The sequence below is a fragment of the Lutra lutra genome, chromosome 4 (genome assembly GCF_902655055.1).
Source record: "Lutra lutra chromosome 4, mLutLut1.2, whole genome shotgun sequence".
NCBI classification, from domain to species: Eukaryota; Metazoa; Chordata; class Mammalia; order Carnivora; family Mustelidae; genus Lutra; species Lutra lutra.
In genome coordinates, this window is record NC_062281.1 from 156,924,014 (window position 1) to 156,942,633 (window position 18,620).

The window sequence follows — 18,620 nt, forward strand, 5'->3', positions numbered from 1 at the left end:
TTACTTTATTTTAGAAATGTCAAATTAATTTTACATTGATCCTAAATATAATCTGGGGGATTTTTGTAGAAGACAAAATGTGCTACTAAAAATTCTCATATCTTCATCTTAATAGCTCAAGAAGGACATTTTCCTTAGAAAGCACTAATCTTTAAAATTCTCTTACGTTAAGCCACAACAACATTTACTTGCTGATCTTAGGGGATGGTGCATGATATTTCAATAGGATCTGATGAACTAAAAGATAGCTGGGAGAACTTTTTTTGTGGAAATTTAAAAAATTAGAATATTAATAAGTTTGTGTTGTGTATTTTATAGACACAAGTCACATGTTTGAAGAACTGTGCATTTTAAATCTTCAAAACATAAGCCTTTCTTAAGAAATTGAAACCAGTTATCTTCAGCTGATGTTATTATGTGCAGTTCTCTTTTATGTTGCTTCAGTAATGTTTTCTCTGTGACATCTGTGATGTCTTCAAGATGCAAAAAAATATAAATCTCTTCTTTATGTGTCTTTTAATTTGCTTTCCCAGTAGGTACATTGTGTATTTAAATAACTATAAACAATGTATACCAGGCTCAGAGCCATTTTGATTACTCTCAAGCAAATTAGCCAGCATTCAGTGAATTCAGTGCTCTCTCCCATGTGGTCCTACTTGGGTTTCACATTAAACAGTCTAGTCCGGATGTCCAACAGTATCACTCTCCCTTTCAGAATGGTGCTGAACTTGCTCTTTTGGGACAGAATATGTGTCTGTTGTATTTAAGTAAAACATAATATATATGTAATTTAAAAATATGACTGTAAATAATAAGTGGTTATATTCTAGCTATATGTTTTAAAAGCATTGAGCAAGTGAAGGGGTAGAAAACTTCACTGGAAACTGTTAAATTATCCATACCAAGAAAATAACTTGTTTATATTTCCCATGGTGGTACAATGAAAAAAAATTTTTTATCTTGTTTGCCCTGCTTTTGAATTCTTGGGAAATAACTTTTTACTGGTCTTGTTTGGTCTTTGTTTTTGGATTAGTAAGCAAATTGCCTATCATGTAATTGAAATTAAATTAACTTACAGTCATGACTATCTAAATCATTTTAAGTACCCATTCTTCCTCTTGTCACTATCACAATTCTATTTCTATTATTTCAAATTTGATTATATTAATTGTGGATGTTAAGTCACTTTCATAAACATTTGCCTCATGACAAGAATTTGAAACAACAACGTAGGTAGATCTAGGACCTGCATCAGTATTTTCCGTTCTCAGATTTTAATTTATATCCTTCCCTGGATCATTAATGAAAATGATTTCACTTATATCTAAAGAATTATCAGCTAACACTTCTATGGCAGATCATGATTTTACAACTTAAAATGGTAATATGAAGTGAATTGATAGCATTTGTTCAAAATATCTATTTGCTCAGTAGTGAACTTTAGTAAGAAATATCTAACTATGCACACATGTACATAAAAATGCCCATATAGGATAGGACCACAAAGGATGACTTTGAATACCTGCCTGATAACAACTATATGCTTTTAGATAAACAGAAAACTCTGGTCTGTGTGCCGAGTGCAAAATTTAACTGCAAAATAGTGACCATTTTAATTAAAATACACAATTTACCAGTAAGAATAATTTATTTTAAAAAGCCATTGCATTAGATTTGATATCATAGTGGTGTAATGATATTTTGTACCTTCATATTTTTCTGTATCAACATTTTAACTTTTTAATAGTTAAAACAATTGATCTTATCTTAATATGGCAAATTAAAATATATTATTTTCTGAAGACCAGAAATTTAAGATTTTTCCAGATCTTAATCCTGCACTAAGTCTTAGCATATGCCAAATATCAAACAGGTTTTAAGATTCCAGCACATTTATATTCAAAACATAAATACACACTTGCTACAACCTAACATCCACACTTTTTCCACTTAAATTTATTTTAAAGAAAATACAGATTGAGTGTATTTTCACTTATAGGCCTATGATAAATTTAAATTAATGGGAACAACAATTTTTAGCATCACAATATATGATTTTTAAAGTTGAAGTGATGTTTGTGAATAAAGAAACAGATGGCTGAGGAAACAGGAATAACGGAGAATTGGAAACCTCTTTCTAGATGCTATTTTTGTCCATCACCTAAAATATGGAGGCAAAAAAAAAAAAAAAGAAGAAGAAGAGGGAGCCAGCCAAAAATATAGGTGATTAAGTAGTGAAGTGTTTTTTAAAAAGAGCTACTGTGTTTTAATTATATTTTACTTAGCAATGGAAAAAAGACTCTGGAACAATCACTCCTATATCTAATGATGATTATTATATATTATTATCTTGACAGTTAAAAATCATACCGGAATACACACTATTACTTATTTTTGAGTGTTGAGATGGGAAATACTATGCTATTCATCATCATCAAATGTTGCTTATTTTAATAATTTGATCCCACTTATTCTTCTAAAATATTGTTTTAAAATTTTCATCTTGAATCATCACTACAGTATAATAACTGATTTGCAAATTAGTTATTCTAGGACTTTCAAATGTTAACATTCAATCATATCTTTCCTAAGCTTTGCCTTAAGAAGAAATGCATGTTCCTTTTAAAATGGCCTATATAGGTTTGGTCTGAAGTTTTTTGGATTAGCAGAATGTACATCAGAATGCTGTTGCATCATTGACAGTCACTTTTTAGTAAAAATATCTGAAGGAGAAAACAATGGAACAAGAACTAATTGGGCCCAAATGCCTTTTACAATAGTTCCAAAATGTAAGACAAGGAGATACTGTTACATTAGCTGTACACAGAATAGCCAAATTATAGAATAATTATTCTTAAAGATCAGTGAGTTATTTTTTACTTTAGGAAATCATGTTTCCAAGGCATAAATTTTAAACTCAGGGCAGACTTCTTTATCAGCAACTTGTGTGCATTGTACATTTGGAAGAAACAGGGGAGTAGACTGTATTTTAATATGGTTGTGATAATTTGGTTGCATTTCCAAAGAAAAAAATTAACACTCTAAGATGTCAGTTTTGCTCTATAGTGAACTATCACTATATATAATTAATCTCAAAAACTAAGGCATGTAACTAAAATAAAATTAGTCAGCATGATAATTGCTTTATATGGTCAAGGTAAGGACTTATTTTTTCCTAAGTAACCACTGTACTGATAAAATACAAAGAAGAGCAGAAGCTACACCTCCAAACATGTCGGTGATTTTTTTTAGCTTTTCACCTATCAATTCCAGAAACTGCCCCATTATTTTCATGTTAAAAGATAATTAATATAACTTTAATTATACCAATTAAATAATTTTGAGGTCCAGGTAAATCATTTCTTCTTTCATAGTATTGGTTATATGTAGGATTTCTTCTTAGTTCACAAAAGAAATGACGGGTAGTTTGGATAAGGATTGGTGGTTTTTTACTTCCTCCGCAAAAGAGCTGATATTTTTGGCCGACTGGTTTTTTTTTGGGGGGGGGGGAGTGAGAGAAGAGAAAAAGGCTGTACATAGAATTATAGAATAGGCCTACACTAAAACTCTTCCTTGACCAATGAGGATGGGGGCTGAGAGAAAGAGAGGTGAGGTGGATTAATTGAAGTGTAATAATGTCAGTGTATTTTTTTTTTTTTTTAATGTACAAACTCTTTCCCCGTCTCCTTCCCCCTCCTTGTATGTGCTGGTACTTCTGGACCGTTCAGAAGCCATTTTAGAACTCAGGAAGCAAAATATGTGCTTTTGCAGGTGCTGTGGTGGCAAGGATAACCTTTGCTCACTTGCGGGGTGTGTTACCATGCTGTTATTTAATGTCTTTGAGAATTAAAGATAGTACAGAAAATTCCAAACCCACAGCCTAACACCTGAAATTTGTACAATGTTTCTGTAGCAGATGGCAAAACATTTCACTGGAACCTTAATTTACCGAGTCCATATCCAGATCTGAAGAGTTTTTATTCTTTGAGACACCGCTTGAAGATTCATACTCGATATTCGGATCTATTCCGGGTAAAAACAGAACAAGAAGACCCCTTCTAGGTGTTTTGCACGCCCGGGTCCCACCCAAAGTGCCGGCGGGCCTGCAATCTCTGCAGTTCGCGCCGAGGGTCTTTCCGAAAGAAAGTGCATTTTCTGTCCAGGACGACTAGCAGTTTGGGGGCAGGGGGAGGCAACACCACAGGGCAAATTCCCGAATAGTCTAAGGGGCTGTGAAGCCTGAGGTGCGTTTGCCTCCTCGCAGCTGGACGCAAGGCTCGGAGCCCGGCTGTCCTCAGCTGTCACGGGGGGAGGAGAAGTGAGCGCTGGCATTGGCTTTGGGCGTGGAGTTGCTCCAGCCGCCGCGCCGCGTCCCGCCGCCAGCTCACCTCTGCCGGAGAGCTAGGCGTTCACCGGCCGGCTTGCCCCTGCTCACAGGTCGTCCTCCGGCCCCAGTCCTCAAGCACAGGTCGCCGGAACCATCCAGTGGGATGGCCGCCGCCTCCTCAAGGACCGCTGCCTGAAGGCCAGGGCCCAGGGACCCTGACCGCCTCGGTAGCCCGCAGCTCCCGGGGCGCTGTGGCAGCGGCCGGCAGGCGCCGGGGCCCGCTCCCCCTCCCCGCCCCCAGCTCCCGCCTCCTGCCCGCTGCGAGGTGCGCCCGCTCGCCCCAGCCGGCTGGCGCAGCAACGCACACACTCACTCCGAGGGCGCCTCCAAGGTTACCCGCGGGGTGGGGGCTGGGACAGGCTCCGGCCACTGGCCTTCTCCTTTGCTTTCCTATTGCAGCGGCCCTTCCGCCGCTCCTGGGCGACCGGGATCCAAACCCCGAAGCAGAAAAGGCTCCAAAGTCCGGGGTGGGTAGGCGAGCTGGGAGGCAGACAGGCGTCCGGGCGGGGGGCGGCCTTAGTTGGCTCTGGGCGCCGGGAGAGCCGGGTCAGGCGAGGTCGCGGCAAGAGGGGGCTGTGGCTCCGGCTGGTGCGCTCTGGGCCACGCAGCCTGGGCCGGGGGCAGCGCGCAGGGGCTGCAGGCAGCACCAAGGCGCCCGAGACGCCCCGGGCCCGATGGGGGGTAGAGACAAGCGGACGGCCAAACCTGCCGAGGAAACTAACTAAATAAAAGGAGACTGTTATTTAAGGCGCGGAAATTTGAAATATTTGGACAGGAAGAGAAAAGAAAAGAAACCTTAGCGAGGGAGGGAAAAGAAAACACACACACACACACACACACACACACACACACACAACGCGAGCTAACGGTTTTGAAACTCCCCCACCCCCACGCCGGGCTTTTCTGCGCGCCCTGAGGGAGCTCTGGGCTCAGCTTCCTCACTGGGGAGCCGGAGCTGCCGTTGGCGTCTGGAGAGTTTCGAAGGGACAGAAAGGATGTCTTCGCAGCCCCTGCGTAGATGGCTTGGCTTAGGCTGACAATGGGCAAAGCTTTATTTCGGGTCTCAGGCTGCAAGATTGTCTCCTGCCCCTCTGAGTAGGTCCCTCCGTGGATCTGCCTTTTTTTTTTTTCTTCTTTTTTTTGGGGGGGCGGGGGGAACTGCCGTGTAAAATTACAACAGTCTCAAGATAGCAAGATCGGGACTTTCCCCCTCGGAATCTTTCGATGAAGGTAGCTCAGGGCAGTCAGGAAGGCCCTTTCTCGCTCCAGCACTGTGCTCTTGCAGCGCTTCTGAACGACTACTTCTACCCCCCCCCCCCCCGCCCCGCCCCGGCAAAAGCCAAAAGCACCTTTTTGGGAACTGAGATTTCGAAACCAGTCCCGGGCTACGGATTCCACAATGTTTTTTCATCAACATGATCAGGAAAATTTACAAGATTACCAGTTGAATTGCTTTCCTGAGATGGAATTATTTTATCTATTAATCATTCACCCAGGGTAGTGTGTGTGGAGGAGCTCATCACCTCATTATGAGATATGTAATGTTTATCAGAAAACTACTGATTCACTACCGAAATAGGGTAAAACGAAGTTTGCTCAGTGGCTCAAAGACCAGAATGTGGCATGAGGTGCTATTAGTGTCACCCTCCTCCCCCATGTATAAGCTTGAATTCAATTTACTGGGCAAAAACTGAGCCCGAGTTTCCAGACTTGGATGCGGACGCAGTGAAGAACTGAATTTGAAAACGCTTCCCTGCTTAAGTATCCTCCATCCTTTATACAGCGTTGTCTCCTGGGGGTGCTGATCACTTTATCAATTTGCGCTTGCCGCCCCCGCTCTGCATCTGAATTAGGCTCAGACCCTTCTCTACCTCAGCTCGTTACAAATTCGAGCGCATTAAACTCAGCAGCACCTTTTCTTCCGTCGTATACATTTCTACACATTCAAAGTCTTGCTGAATATTGTCGAGGTTTTTGAGAGATTGAATAATGGCTTCCTAGAGGGGTACCACAAAACTCATTTCTAAAATACTTAGATTAGTAAAGCTATTTCCTCGAAGAGCCAAAGATATGTGCCGATGTTTTAATGCTTAGCAAATTTTAGGCTAATGAAGAGAAAGAGAACTCCCACTCCCCTTACTGTGCTCCAACCTCTTAAGAATAAAGCAACTGTAGAAGTACTCCTCTCCAGCTTTATAGACACCCTATGCCTTTAGGTTTGAATTTCCTAAAGAGTAATTTTAATGCCGAAACTTGGATACTCAAAAAGTTAATTAAACTCCACTTTAAATTCAGAAACATCAATCTTTACAGTTGCAACTTGTAAGAAGGGTTTTTATTTTTTAGTAATAGGCTTGTGTTTAGAAAGTATTCCGTTTTCTCAAGCAGTGTATGTTGTATGCTGATTCTGGTTTTAAAATCCAAAACACAACACTTTTTCCTTCAAAACATCCCAATTTCTACTTTTTTCTAAACTTTAAAATTAAATATTTCAAATTTAATATCATGTTACTGTCAAAAATAAATTTATTCAGTAATTTGTGCTCAGGGGTGGCAGAAGTTGAAGTCTTATTGTACTTGGAAGGTGAACTTTAGTTATAAGTGAAAAGGATAAAACTTTTTCTCCTATATTCTTTTATACTATCATGGAAAATAAATTACCGAAAACCACTTGCCTGCGACCATTCCAATCCTTGTTGGGGCAGGCATCAGAACCATATCCTTCAATAAACCTTAAAGTATTTTGTTCTTTTTGGAACCAGGGCAGGGAGCTTATAAAGCAGAAGGAGGGAGCTTTCACATAAAACATCTTTGTTCATGTCGGAGATGATGAATAAAGTATTTATAAATTTATAAATGGTAATGCATTGAAATCCTTTGATGAAAGTCTTTAATTAAAATTAAAGTAAGTAGTAGATGCTGGACAATTGTCTTGGAAATCTGAGATTTCTATTTCACTTAATTTTTAAAATTTTTATCTAAATGTATTCTTAAGAAGATTTTGTAAACCTTTACTAAAAAATTTTGTGGAAATCAAGTACCAAATATAAGAGTGGCCTATTTACTTATTGTAAATGTTTCTATATTTATTATATTGCAATTGCAATTAAGACCCTTACATATATATATAATTAGTTATGACCCTTACATGTAATTTATGTATTTTTTCTTGCTGCACTTTTTAATCCCCTAAAAATTTGTATTTGCATTATATTTTAAGACTTAACATTTTGTAATGTCACATTCCTGACATTCAGGGAGAAAAAATGTGATAATATACTTATGGTATAATTTTGGGAAATGTATTATTTAACCAATTGTTTCACTTTGTGATCTAAAAAAAACAACTAGGGGGAAGCACTTTTAAGGTGACATTTTCTTTTAAAAATTACTTTTAGCTAATATATATTTGTTTTCAGATCGCTACTTCTGAAACCTGTTTTTCAACTATTAAACTTAACTTTGAGAAAAGGGGAAGATCGAACATTAAGAAAAATTCTGCAATTATATTGAAATAATTTCAGGTCTTCAAAAAACATTGTCCTTATTTTGTTGTGAAGAGAAATATGAGGCACCAAGTAAAATCTTTGGGGGGAGACACGAGGAAGGAAAGAATAACTGAATCATCAATAGAATACATCTAGTTTTTTACTTCGACTACTTTTCTAATGTTGAGACTTACAACATTGTGAACTTTTAGTACACTTCTTAGCAAGTGGCAAACTATGTGGGGATAATAGAATGGAAAACACAGAAAAACATTGTCCTGTTTTGAAAAAGTGTTTTAATTAGGCAAAAGAAGTATCAGGACAAAACATTTTTAAAACAAAGTCTCTTAAGTTGGGTTTTGAGACTGACAAAGGGAGAAGCGAGGAAAAAGTCAAGGCAAGATAACATACTCAGGAGAAAGCCAAAGCTATTTGCAGTTATGTGTTAGAACTCAGGATTTTGCAAGTGAAAAGGATGTTGCTTAAATATATTCATAAATCTGACTAAGATTTCCACTTTGCATCCTGTGAAGATTGAACTAGCTGTTTAAAATATGACAAAACTGAATTTTAACAAGTGAAAGTAATATAGGACAGGCAACCAATTAACTGACAAAATAGAAGGCAGTGTGGGAGAGCCCTCCCCATATTCATTGCAAATTTGAAGCTCCCTCCGCCTGGTTTCCCTCCATTAGACTAACGACCTCATTCCTGCGGTAGAGCCTGGCCAAGTCGCAGGCGGTGTCCCCCTTATGGTTCCGATGCCCCACTTTGCTGGCTGTGTGCTTCATGAGGAACTCCACCACAGGGAGGTGGCCTTCTTTGGCAGCCAAGTGCAAGGGCAGGTTCCCTTCATTATCCTCGATGTTAACATCAGCTTGGAACTCCAGCAAAGTCTGTAAAGTGTCCAGGAAACCTGCTCTGGCTGCATCATGAATGACAGCGAAACCAGTTCGGTCTTTCAAATCGGGATTAGCACCTCTAAGTAGTAGTCTCCTGGCAATCTCAGGATTTCCAAGTTTCATAACCTAGAAAAGAAGAGAAAATGGGAGAATCCTTCAAGTTCTCTTACAAAAATATTTTAAAATATCCATATCTCCTATTTATATAACTTTATTTTTGGTGAAACAGTGATTGGGGAAGGCCCACTGGTGGGGTTTGAAGGGCTCAATTGCAGGAAAGAAAGTACTAGTAGGTAAAAGTAGAAGAAGAACTCTAAAGATCGAGCTTCTATGATGGAATATCTTAAAGGGACCCCAAAGTAGGATAAATTGATCAGTAAAATAGAACCAGTCCAACTTGTGGAAAATTCACCCACAACTCAGTTTCCTATCTCCCATGAAGACTTGCGTAATTTCATGAATTTATTAAAATAAAAGAAATGGAATTTCAGGGGCGCCTGGGTGGCTCCATTGTTGAGCGTCTGCTTTCGGCTCAGGTCATGATCTGGGGATTGGGCCCCACGTTGGGCAGCCTGCTCAGTGGGGAGCCTGCTTCTCCCTCTCTGCTCCTGCTCCTGTTCTCTCTCTCACTGTATCTCTGTCAAATAAATAAATAAATAAATAAAATCTAAAAAAAAAATGGAATTTGAGAATCTCTTGTTTGCTTGCTTATGCTCATAATACATAAAACCTGAATTATTAATTCTGAAATATTAAATGTAGATAAAATTAATTTTCTAAATAGCTACTGAAAAGATATAAGGAGAGTGAGTTTCCTTAAACCCACAAAGAAGTGTTTCCACACATCAGACTCCATCACCTAATATAAAAATGATCTATTAAAACACAGGACCTGATATTTTCTTAAATTATTAATTTTCACAAGTTTTTTCCAAATATATATAGCTCAAATTTCCAATGTTTTTTTAAAAAATATTTTTTTCTTTGTAAGTTATTTCATACTGGCTACTGGGTGTGTTTGGAGCTTAGAATCCTTTACCTGAAATTTTAAAATGTTACCAATTGTTAAAGTGTTAAATAATCACTGGTGTGCTACATTGTTTATGATACTGATTTATCAAAGCTAAGTTCATGATATACCATGTATTAGACAGGAGATGACTGCATGGCAACCATTCCTGAAAAGAATGAAACAGTTATCCTACTCTATCACTTACTGTCTCTTAAAGTTCTAACTAGCTTCCTGATTTTGAAGTGAGCAAACGAAGAGAAAATAAGATATTTAATGTGTATTTTGAGACAGACAACTTTGTCTTGTGGTTTGAGCATATTTAATAATCTACTGGGGATGCCATCTTATTTCCTTTTGCAGCTATTATCAGACATTTAGGAGTAGCTATTTGTAAACTGCCAACATTTTAAAAGTCAGAATGTATTAAAATTTGCTATCAACATACAAATAATTCATATGAAAAAGACTTACCTGTGGTTGTTTGAATACATTTCACTCTAATAGGGGTCTCTGTTATGCTCTCATAATTATAAAATATCTTGTAGAGAAGCATGCAATTATAGAATACATGTAATTTAGTTGTGGAAAAAAATGTAGTCTCATTAACATGCCAGAAAATAGTTCGGCATTTTAACTGGTTTCATTTATATTTAGGTATATTCATAACAACTTAAAATAAATAGATTACATAGTAGACTCTCAAATGTTTATGAAATTAAATATCCATTGAAAAATACATACAAAGTTGTCTATCTCTTTAAACTGTTTATTTAAAAAACAATCACAAAGTAAGTATGAATATATTTAGAATAAATAATATTTTATAAATGCAAACCATATAGATGGCCAAGATATTACACTTCCCTGTTGATAAAACCTTACTGATTTAGCCCTTCTTTTGGGGCAGTGGAAAAAATGATATATATTTTATTTTTTGAGAATTTCAATAAAATAAACTTTTTGGTTAAAAATGAACACAATCTAATTTTTGCCACATCTACCTCTAAAGATTTAGTCACATTTAAGGACCTGGACTGGGAAAAATAAGGGATAGACACCTTGGATCTCTGTAAAGCAAATGTGCGATTAAGGCCTTTGATATCATTCTGATTGAAAAGCTTACACTAGGAAGAAGGGAAAAATTTGCAACCAAGTTAAATGAACATAATTATAGAAGGAAATTTGCCATCGTTCACAAAAATAATATTACTATTGGAAATTGTTTTGAAAGAAAGTTCTTTCTTGAGTTATGACACAACTTCAGAGTCAGGATTATACATACTGAAAATAAGCCTTGAGACTCCTGTTTGTGTGTTTCATTATATGTACTAGGGTTAAGCCACAATAAGTGGGTGTTAGTATATAGATAAGTATGCTTAATATAAACAAGATTGCCAAGTTGTATTAAAAAGGCCAAAACGTTGTCAATATTAATCTCCCAGTCTTCCTGTTCGTCAAAAGTCCTGTAAGATCTTATTCTGAACATGGGTTAAGTTGCTCATTCCTTGTGAGATTTATATAATCTTTTGGGTTTTCATAGGAAACTTTTCAATGTGTTAAATTTGTAGCATTGATATCACCCCAAAACCTTAAAAACTACTGGGTGGACAAAGAAAAAAAAATCCCTATTCCACAGAATCTACCCGAAATAATAAGATTAAATAATTTAGTATCTATGTATAAGCTTCCTTAACACTGAAAACTTTATAAGATCAGTATATTGTTTTAAAATGCCCAGACTTAACTTCGTCTGTTAATAGTATATCTCCTGCCACTTAAATTTCTAATTCTTGTAAAACAAAGCATTCTAAACCTTCTCCCCAAAGGATTTTCAAAAACAGCTTCAAGTGTTGCATTTCCGAATAAGAACAGTTCCTAAGAGTACCACCAGAACTCTGATAAAGCAACTATTTGAGACTACTTTGCCATTTTTCGGTTTCTAAGCCTTTCAACTAAGTTACATGATAACTAACATTCAGAGGAGGAAAAAAAAATATATCAGGTACAATACTTGGCAGCTGGACATGTTTCATTTCTTGCTTGTAAATCTAATTACTGAAAGTTAGAACATACTACCGCACAACCGCAGAGACAAAAATACTACAAACTGAACTCTGATTAGAAAATTCAACTTTTTATTCCTCCTCAATCCTGAATGGGTGGATGGTATTACATTAACTGTGAAATGTACATCCTGTCCCCGTGCCCAGGCCACCCATTCCAAATGAGGAAAGGTCGTTTATCAAAACTTGAAGCATTTGAAGGAAAAACACCCTTGCCAGTAGTCAGGAAAATTAACGTTAAAGTCAATTATTGGAGCAAAGCACGGAAACCACTAATAGCAGTGTATTTACTTCAAATAATAATCATAATAATGTGTTTACAGAGCTGTCTTAAAAAACACACACACCTCGGCGCTGCTACAACTACTTTTAAATCCCTACCGGCACAAAAACATTCCAAAAATTAAGACCAAACCTGGAACCCATTTGATATCGAGGATGTTGTTGAATTTGACGAGTTTGTTCAAAGTACGTCATTTTGGGGAGTTGGATCCACTTAAAGATATAAAATATGGCAACCAACTAGGCTTAAAAAAACAGTGAAATTTTGTACCCCTGGAAGCTTAAAAGCCGTTATTCCAGAAACCCGGATCACGTAGGCAACATTGTTGACCTGTTTTCCCCACCTCTCTGGATACCAACCTGCAGCGCAGTCCTTCCAAATCCATTTTGTGCATTGACGTTTACATTATTTTGCAACAAACTAGTAAGTTGCTCTAGGTCCCCCCTGGCAGCTGCAGACGCCAACTCGTTCCCCCAAGGCTCGGCCATTCTTTAGGGTCCTGACGATCGGGAAAAGATGAATTAGTTGTTTTTCTTTTTCCCTTTTCTTTTGCTCCTAACCAGGCTGCATGATGGCATCGGAGACTGACAGAAGGACTGGGATGGTTAATCTGGAGTAGAGCTTGGTAGTAAATACTAGTAAGATCTGCCTGCCAAAAGCCCGCCCCTCGATTCACACGTGATTATTCAGCAAAACTGAGCCATTGGAGAGGGGCTCCGCTCCTCGCTTTTTAGCTTAACCCCTGTGAAGAATTCTGGTGACTCAACAGAAAGACACACAGACATATACATATTCCCGGCAAATCACTCTGGACGTAAAATGTAGGCAGAGTTTTCACGTATCTACACTACAATCTCTGTGAGGAATGTGCGCGGAGACTTAAGGGACTAGTTCAGGGCACAAAATACCGCGGAAGAAAAGACATTTCGGGGGAAAGAAAAGGCATTAACCTACCCTTGTTCACGGTGATGACTTGAGCCGCGCGAGCCAGAACCGCTGGAGCAGGTCCTCGGAGGGGCTCGGTCTCCATCCGTCTCACCGAAGGGGTAGTCCTGAGTTCTCCGATGCGGGGAGAGCGCCGCGGAGGCTGGATGCTGACGTGCTCCGGAGGGTTAAAGATGATCGTCAAAGGCAAACGGGAGTAGCAGTTCCGTGGCCCTTGGGTTATAGGTCTCCACGACTCTTTAGTGGCCTCCGCTTCTCAGTAGGAGCCTTTATTCGCGTCCGGGCCGGACTGCACGCTAACGCCGAGTGGGAAGGCTCCGTAGCCCGCCCGCTGGGCTGCCGCAGCCCTGCGGAGCCTCAGAGGCCGTGGGAGCCAGGCTCGGAGCGCGTCTCCGGAGACGGCCGGGCGCGCGGCGGGCTCCGGTTAAGTCGGTCATGCCGGCCCCACCAGGTCCCGGGACTCCCAGCAGCGTGAGGAAGGAGGCGAGTGATGCGGGAAGCGTCTATGGGGCCGGGGCTGCTGGGGCGGCGCGCGGCAGCATCGCGGCTGCACAGGGCAGCCCACCAGTAACTTCCCGCCTACGACCGAGCCAGTTCAGACTTCCCACTGCAGACGCTCATTGAGCTGCCGCCGCCGTCTTTTTCTTCCTTTCCCAATTTTCTGGGGGCCTCCGGAGATCGGGAGCGACCAGAGAAGCGCAGGCCAAGGTCTGAGTATGGGGAGTCGCCACAATGCCAGAGCGCAGACAGTCCTGTCGCCCTCCCGGCGAGAGCCCAGTGGCTCCGACACCCGGTGCCACTTCTCCGACCCTTCGCTGTCCCGCGGTCTGTGCCCCAAGCCTGTGCCTCCGACAGGGCAGCGGCCGCCAGCTAACTGTGCTCCGGAGCCGAGCCGGGCAGCAAGGCTTCCTCCAGAGCCGCAGCGCTCCCAGTGACAGTATTTGTAGCTGGTCCCCCCCAAATCGCCGGTCCCCGCTCTCTTCGCCCCTACAGACACTTGAGCGTTGTCCTCCTTTGAGCGCTTTTCCTACCCTCCTTCCTTGGCTTCTTTTTTCACTCAAACAATTGCTGCTTCTGTTGCCGCTGCAGAGACGGTGCCGGTTTCTTCTCTCTTTTTTCCGACCTCATCAGCTTTTTTTGAAAAGAAAAAAATTGAGCGCTTTTTGAGTTGAAAAACCCGCCCCCATTTTAACGGCAGAGTTTTAAGGAGGCTCGGCTGAGTTGCAGCGCCGCAGGAGCGGGAAGGCCCGGCACCGCCCACGCACCGCCCACTGCCCAGGAGGCGCCCAGGCTCGCAGGCTCGCAGGCTCGCAGGCTCGCTCGCTCCCTCGCTCCGCCCCCAGCCCGCGCCCTTTCTCCCTCCTCCTCTCTCCCCACTGCGCTCCCTGCATCTCAGGCACGGGTTCCCACCCGTCCGCTCCGGCCGCCCGCCCCACGGCCGGTCCCCAGCTGGATCGGCGTTTTGCCCCGCGGAGCAGGGTTTGGCCTCCACAGGCTGGCTGGCGGGCTGGAGTCTGCGACACGAAACCTAGGACTCCTGGAGCCCGGCGGGGGCGGGTGAGGGGAAGAGGCTTGTTAATTAAGACTGCTGCGGAGAGCCGCAGGGCCTGAGAGGCTCGGCGGCGCTGGCTGCTGGAAGGCGGAGAGCGAGCTGGCGCGAACCAAGTTCCCCCGGCCCTGGCGGGGAGACTCACTCGCCTCAGCGCTCCGCCGCTAGGCTCTCTAAGTTCGGGCGGCCGGGCCTACAGCTGCCGCCGCCTCCTCTGGGGTGTGCACTGTATACACTCCGCAGCCTTTTCTCAGCCTCGGGCCTTGGCCTCGCACCTGCCAGATCAACGCCTGGGGTCGTGGTGGGCAGAGATGGCCGTAGGGGGTGGAGGAAGAGACCCGGACTGACATCGAGAACAGTGCTCAGAAAAAGCAAACGTTTTTAATGGACTGACTTTTACGAAAACCAAAGGACAAAGTGTAGGGAAGAAACCATGACGAACTCTGAACTCAATGTTTCAGGGCCGAGAAACTGAAATGTTCCATTTCTTCGGGAAAAGAGAGAAAAGCAATTAACTTTAAAGCTAAATTTACAACAACTCTTGGGGAGCTTTTCTAACAAGGCCATTTCTTTATTGCCAAAGTTCTCTCGTTTTCTACTTAGATGGGGGCTTGTTTTGGGGGGGAGGAAGGGAGGGTGTTTAAATGTAAAGAAGTGAGTAGTCTGTTCCCCAATCGTTTATTTCACTCATCTGGGACACCAGTTGTCTGTACTTTTAACCTCCTCTTTTAGCTATGTAAGATTAATTAACTACTGGTTTCTATTTTTTTTGCTCTTAAAAATACCCAGCATGGTTACATGATGCACCCAGTGGTCAAAATGAAACCAAGCAAAAAATGACAAGTGTTCTAATTAGAGTAAGCAGATCCTCCAGCAACATCTGTACCCAGCCCCTTGAAGTATAATGGGAGTATTAGCAACAAAACACACCAGAAACCTCTGGATAAACATCTAGCAACAGACTGGCTAGTACATAGAGGAAGAGTTGAAACTGGGAAGAATCTGGCAGTGTTTTGACAGAAGTGTTGAAAAAAATACTGGAGCTCTTTTCTTAGGTAACTAAACTTGCATTGCGAATCAGGTATGAACTAAAACACCAGAAATTAACTCCTCTCATGTACTTATACATTTCAAATTTATGAAGAGTTGCTTTCTGTCAATTATTATGGTTTCTTGCTAAGAGAAGATACTGTAATGAGAAAGAATCTTAAATTATGCTCATTATGTATAAATACATATGTTATAATCTTCATGAAATACTTTTTGCTGAATAACTGACTTATGGAAAATTTATGGTAATTTAAGATGCATAGAGAGCTAGACTAAGATTTTTGGAGCTCCTAAACTAACTGAAAAGATTCTGATGTCCCATCATCATACCTCATATGTAAATAAAAACAAAGCCAAAAAATAGGAGTAAAGAAGTCCAAAAAAATTCCAATTTTCCCCCATGATGACTACTTTAGTGCTTTTGCTGAGATATTAAATTTAAATTCTTTAAGGAAGGCTTTTTTTTTTTTTATTCTGGCTTTGCTTGTACTCTAAAGCATGTGCTTAGCCTGCTTATTGTATAAACCACAACTGGCAGCACAGAGGTTCGAGGCTTAGTTTAGAGAGCATAAGTAACCACCATAAAGTACCTCCAATGAAAATCTAATATTAAGTATTAGTTCACTGAAGTATATTCAAAGGTGAGTATCTCTGCCTTTAATTATTTTACATTCTAACATGGTATATAAGAAAGATCCACAGTTAAGCATCTAATACATTGAAAGTAGTGGTTTCTCTTTTAGCATAATAATGACATGTCTTTCAAACACCAAAAGAGGCTTTATATTAAATAATAACAGTTATAGAAATCTTTTTTTTTCCCTCAGCAGTTCATACTCACTTTAAAGCGCTTATAGAAATATAATTTATCAGGGGTGTCTGGGTTGCTCAGTGGGTTAAGCCTCTGCCTTCCACTCATGATCTCAGGGTCCTGTGATCCAGCCCTGCATGGAGCCCTGCATCTGGGCTCTCTGCTCAGCAGGGAGCCTGCTTCCCCCCAACCCCTGCCTCTCTGCCTACTTGTGATCTTTCTCTCTCTGTCAAATAAGTAAATAAAATCCTAAAAACAAAAGAAATGTAATTTATCAGATTATATTTTGCTTTTTCTCATTGACTCATTTATGCAGTTTTTCAATGGTTAACGTATGGAAATGTGTATGTGGCATCTGTAATTTCTTTGCCTTGTATCAAAGTCTTCCTTTTTGCTGTATTTATAGATCCAACAGAGGTGGAAAATAGACTGGTACCCTCAGGGACCTTTTTATCATTTCATAATTGTGACTGAGGCATTTTATTTCTGAGTTTCAGTAGACTTTTTTATATGGATAGTCCCACCATCTATGAAAGTCATTTTGTAGGGGCGCCTGGGTGGCTCAGTGGGTTAAAGCCTCTGCCTTAGGTTCAGGTCATGATCTCAGGGTCCTGGGATTGAGCCCACATCAGGCTCTTGGCTCAGCGGGGAGCCTGCTTCCTCCTCTCTACCTCTGCCTGCCTCTCTGCCTACTTGTGATCTCTGTCTGTCAAATAAATAAAATCTTAAAAAAAAGAAAGTCATTTTGTAAAGTAAGTAAATAAATGCCCAGTAAGCAACTCAAAAGCCTAACCATAATAGCAACAATTAACATTTGTATACTGTTTCATGGTTATAACATATGATACACACATTATTTAATCTTCACAACAACTCTGAGTTACATATGGTAATTATCCCCATTTTTTAGGTGAAGGAATTGAGGCTTGCAGAGATTGTGACTTAAAGCCAGTAAGTTAGTGGATATAGGATTTGGACTCAGAACTTGGGGCCCCAAGTCTTAAGCCTATCCCACTTGTTAAGAGTCCAGGATCAGACACCAAGACTCCTAAAGAAATTAAATCATTCAATTAAATATATTTTTGATTACCCAGGTGTGGATCTAATTCTGTAGTAGCATTAATCTTCTTATGAATTATAGTAGAAGTGAGTAGAGTTAAAAAGCTTAATTAACTTAACCAAAGGATTAAGGTTAATACCACTATAAGTTATGTTGATATCATGTGCCCCGGTAATATATGATGCAGGCACATCACTTCTGTGGTATTCTTCCCAAATCCATAAACAGTATAATTTGGACAAAATTCTGGACAAACCCAAATTGAGGGATGGTCTATAATGTTCCTGACCACTATTCTTCAAAAGTCAAGATCAAAAAACTGTCACAGATTGGAAGAGTCTAAGGAAACATGACAACTATATATAATGTGGTATTCCGGATTGGACCCTGAAACAGAGGACAGACATTGATGTAAAGAGGCAAATAGAGTCAGGGCACCTGGATGATGCAGTCTGTTAAGCATCTGACTCTTGGTTTTGGCTCAAGTCATTATCTCAGAGTCCTGGAATGGTGTTCCACAGCAGGGTCTATGCTAAGCATGGAGTCCACTTGAGATTCTCTTCTTCCTCTGTCCCTCCCCCACCCTCTATCTCTCTAAAATAAATTTTAAAAATGCAAATAGAGTCTCTAGAATTTGATTAATAGTATTATACCAATGTTAATTTCTTAGTTCTGATAGCTGTACCATGGTTATGTAAGATGGTAACATTAGAGGAAGCTAGATCAAAGGTAAACACATATAAATATAAAATTATGTCAAATGAAAATTCAGCAAAATAATTTTATCACATATATTTGAAAGAAAGATGAAATTAAAGTTCTTTTTCAAACAGTAACAGTAAGATCAAAGAACATGGAGATTCTAGAAAAAAATCTTTATTTGAATTAGGCTGCTCTGTGAGTTAATGTAGATTAACTATGAGAATGAATTAAAATTATTTTCCTTTGCTCATGCTTATGTACAGAGAATCTCTATACATTTTTATTATCTCAGTTTGTGAAATAAAATTGTTTCTAAGAAAATTCTGGGGAAATGAAAAATAAACTATTTTTTAATTCAATATTTGTTT

At 40.3% G+C, this 18,620-nt stretch overlaps 1 protein-coding gene across 1 annotated transcript; it reads right to left on the reverse strand.

Moving 5' to 3' along the window:
* Nucleotides 1-8,151: 8,151 nt before the first annotated feature.
* CDKN2C (cyclin dependent kinase inhibitor 2C) lies at nt 8,152-13,229 on the reverse strand. Its single transcript, XM_047727690.1, has 3 exons — nt 13,090-13,229; nt 12,495-12,634; nt 8,152-8,903 (listed from the first exon to the last, which is right to left on the reverse strand). The coding sequence occupies exons 2-3, from the start codon at nt 12,621-12,623 to the stop codon at nt 8,526-8,528; spliced, it is 507 nt and encodes a 168-aa protein (XP_047583646.1). The 5' UTR covers nt 12,624-12,634; nt 13,090-13,229; the 3' UTR covers nt 8,152-8,525.
* Between the last annotated feature and the right edge of the window lie 5,391 nt (nt 13,230-18,620).